General features: G+C 43.0%; 1 protein-coding gene across 1 annotated transcript in view; it reads left to right on the forward strand.

Moving 5' to 3' along the window:
• The window catches only part of LOC133990535 (phospholipid phosphatase-related protein type 4-like), a 38,595-nt gene extending 34,526 nt beyond the window's left edge, over positions 1-4,069 (forward strand). Inside the window, exons 9-11 of the mRNA XM_062428878.1 lie at positions 158-770; positions 1,136-1,286; positions 3,102-4,069. Of these exons, the coding sequence (XP_062284862.1) occupies positions 158-770; positions 1,136-1,286; positions 3,102-4,069 (1,732 nt within the window). The remainder of the gene's footprint in view (positions 1-157; positions 771-1,135; positions 1,287-3,101) is intronic.
• Positions 4,070-4,323: the final 254 nt, after the last annotated feature.

The raw sequence follows: 4,323 nt of genomic DNA on the forward strand, positions 1-4,323 counted from the left end.
TGTTTGTTGTTAATTTAAGTTAATGAGGTTGTGGTTAACACACTGCTAACTCGGCTGGGGTTAACACTGAGTAAATGTGCACAGAAGATCTCTCCAATAAAATGTAGATGCACTCTTAGCATTGTTGCTCACACAGTTTCTCTGCCTCTTCCTCCAGGTCCCATGGAGGCTCCTCCCTGGAGGAGGGCCGCATTCCTCGGCGTCACGCCTCCATCCACACCTCGATGGACTCAACCCGATCCAAGCAGCTCCTCAGCCAATGGAAAAATAAGAACGACAACAGGAAGCTGTCCCTGCAGGTGATGGATGGAATAAGACCAACCTCCTCCTCTTCTCCTCAGAGGAACATGGAACTGCGCTGCTCCTCTGAACCTTCTGCTATGGGCCTGGAGGCAGAGCTCCGCGCTTTACACCTGCCTTTATCCATTGGCCAGGAATCAGAGCTGCGAGCTGGCGGTCACATCCCAGCTCAGTATATGAAACTAGCAGCTAGCTCTGTTCCTATGGCCAATCATAACCACATGACCCACAATGGAAGCACAGGACTGGCTGGCGGGGCCAGAGTGTCCATCCAGTCCCGACCCGGATCCTCCCAGTTGGTTCACATTCCTGAGGAGGAAAACCTCACCTGCAGGGATCAGGAAAGCGAATCAGAAGACAGCATTATGGACGGGGGCGGGTCAGTGAGAGAAAAGTGGCTGAGAGTGGCGGAGAAGACCACCATCCCCTGTAGACCACTCAGTGCTGGAGGACAGCCTCGTCTTATGCAGGTTTATTCATCTTTTAATCTGCCAGCTTCCATCTCTCTATCTAGTTGACTGGATTAACTGATGAACAGGATGTCAGCTCTGGTTAGATGAAATCGGTCAGGGAAATACATTGGTTCTCCATTCTATAGTTGTCCAACAGAGAATAGTGACAAGTTTATCTTTCAACCTTAAAATGTCCTTCTCAGCACATTTCAAAGAAAATTAATATCGGCTGATAGATCATCATCACATTTTTTTCAACTCTCCAATATTAACTTTCTGAAACAAACTGAATAGTTATTTAAAGGAAAAAAAGGATCAAATCAATGCTGGAGAGACTGAATTATATAAATAGCTCACATTTTACTGTTTTCTTCATATTCCAGGTGATAGCCTTATCCAAACAGCAGGGCCTGCTCCACTCTCCTCGGTCAGAGGACGGTGGCAGCACCGTCAGCTGCACAGGATCCATCCGGTACCGAGCACTGACGGACCAGGACCCGTCACCACCTGCATCCATTACCGGAGCAGTGGGAGGTCGGTACCGCTCAAAGAATTCATGTCTTATATAAGTATATATGGTGTGTATGATGAATCTTTACTCTGGTTTGTACAGATTACTACATGTAGAATTTAAATTATCAATGAAACATTACTACATTAATCTTGAGACATCAGTGTAGTTACAGTACCATAAACAATTTAGCCAGCCACAGGGAGGACTGGTAGTCTTAAATGCCCTTCCCTGCACTTATTATTATTATTGCTAAACACCACATGATAGATTGTTTATGACACAAAATAGAAGACAGTCCTCTATTTTGCTCTTCCAGTGAGATGGAAATCTAAATGTATGGCCATAGTATATAGTTAGATGGAATACATGCTTCTTTCAACATATGTATCCTTTATATTAGTTTCTGTGTAAAAACTTTGGATATGAATACATTTTAGTGGTTGAGCACATTTCATAGTGAGTGACATCCATTCATTTGCAATGACAGGGTATAATTTAACATTTTTCCTATTTGAAATTGACCAAAAATACAATTTCAATGCCTTACTATGAGATATATCAACATGTTATTTTCTTTCACTTTAATAAATGGGTCAATGACGTGATGCAACCCAGTGTCAATTGGTGTAACCAGTATTTTTTCATAAAAATCTGATTATATACAGGAAAATGAATGTGATCTAAAATGTGGAATAAATATAATCAATTTTTTGCAACACAGCATTATGTTTTGTAACAAATTTGACATAACTTATTTTTAGGATATGTCCTGCTCTATACTGACAAAATGTTTCTAAATTTAAAAAATATTCCAAAAAATGTTTTTTCATTTGATTATTTGTATACGTACACTTAAATACACTGTAGGTAGATAAAATATTTAATATGTATCATTCTTTTGTGGTTACACCATTTGACATTTTCAGGAGCATTCAGTCTTACTTTTGGTAAAAAATGGTGCAAATGTCATTTCAAATGACATAAAACCAACAAAAATACAAAATATACATTTTAACAAACCTGATGCTGCTTTTTAAGATATTTTTGAATTTCTCATCTTGCCAACCCTTATTTGTTACTGACCCAAATAACAAAGTTCTCATATGTTGAATGTTGTCTTAACACAAGCAGCTGTATATGAACTATGACTAAATAAATAAAAATCTAAAATTAGATCACATTTTTAAATCTAAAGCAGACTGCATCAGAATAAGATGCCTGAAATTATATGACAGGCAAATCACCAGTCAATGACCAATTAAGGGAACAGCTCAGCATTGATTTTCAAACAGTCAGACAACAGATCGATCTCAGTTTCAACTCTGTGCTCCCAGCAAAGCTTTACACAAAGACTGGAAGCAGAAGAAAGCAACTACTTTAGCTCTGGAGTTTGGACACCTTGAATGATGGCAAGGAGTGTGGCCCAATGTATCATAGACTAGACTCTTCTTAGCTCTTCATTGCACTTACAGCAGTGTGAAGACGAGGTCTTTTTTCAGATACCAATCCATGTACTGATTCTTTTACCACTTTGAGTCAGAGGAACAAGCTGTGAACACACCATTGACATATTATCATCTTATGATGATCAGGCAAATGTGTTATCAGTTAACAGTTGCCTATTTACACATCCAGCAGACACAAAGCATCATTAGCATTCATTTGGGGTCCCACCTGATGTATGTAAGTCCAACACTCACTCTACTTTGAACTCTTTCTTGTCTCCTGGGAAAAAAATGTCTTTTTAGTTCTAAATGTTGACCAGGTAGTCGGTAACTGTTGTCTACTGTTTGGTGTCCATACTATTGAGTCACTAATTTCTTGTGTTCTTTTAGGGGGAGGTTTGGAAAGATCAGGCAGTATAGTCCGTGTTGATGCCCACCCGGAGTCAAGAGGACACAAACCAGTGGTGAAACCTCCAAGCACTGACGGAAGTGGCTCTTGGCGATGGAAACCACCAGATCAACGACCGTCACTCCGACAGTCAGCTTTCAACCTCAATGACCTGAACATACATACAGACAGCTGTGATTCACTGAGGGATGGAGGGTCACTGGACGGTAGGAGGAGCGTGACAGGGACCGAGACAGAGAGTGAATGTGGAGGGGAAGGCGGTGGAGGAGGTGTATACATCAACCATCCACATGTTGTACATCCTTTACATCCATTGCATCCCAATAACCCAAACAACTACCAGCACCCCAACTTCAACCCCAACAACCCCAATTTCAACCCCAACTTTAACCCCAACTTTAACCCCAACTTTAATCCCAACAACCCAAACTACAACCCCAACAACCCCAACTTTAACAACATTCACACTAACTTCATCCCCAATTCTACCAATTCCACTATGCCGTACACTCCCACCCCCATCTTTGCTCCTCCGTTCCACCCCCACCCTCAGGCCATCACTACCATCAGGGTCACCCCGGTGGAAGGGACAGCTGCCAGCAGCGACGGCGGCTCAGACTGCCAGTCGGTTGCCTCGTCCAGCCGCGAGTCCACCCTAAGAAGGAAGAGCGGCAGCAACATTGTCCACCTCCCCGATCGAGGGCCCACCCCCGACCTCCACAACAACCACCATCTCTGTGATGACAGTAACCGCCTCGACAATGAGAGCAGCAACCGTTTCCACGAGAACCTTCGAAGTTTTCAAGAAAACCCCATGCACCCCAATCACCCCAACAGGCAGATGCAGGGGATGTTTGGCCGTCCAAGCCCAACTCCTCCCCCTACCTTACCCCGCCCTATCCTGACTCACACTCCACCTCCAACTCTTGGCTTGGCCTATAAAGAATGACACACTCAAGTTCATCCATCCATTCCTGTAATGAAGATTTGCCCGGACTAACCAGTGCATACTACCAGTGGAGATTTGCTTCTTGGGCCAACATACAGAACTTCTGTTTCGGCCAAAATTAAAGGAAATTCAGTTAAATCTGTCCACCACCCAGGGTTAGCCAATAGGGCTGATTAGTCCTATCTACAACCTCTCACCTGGCCAATTAGGGCATACTATATGGCAAATTGTGTCCCATCAACCTCCCAGCTGGT

Source organism: Scomber scombrus, chromosome 11 (genome assembly GCF_963691925.1).
Source record: "Scomber scombrus chromosome 11, fScoSco1.1, whole genome shotgun sequence".
Taxonomy (NCBI): domain Eukaryota; kingdom Metazoa; phylum Chordata; class Actinopteri; order Scombriformes; family Scombridae; genus Scomber; species Scomber scombrus.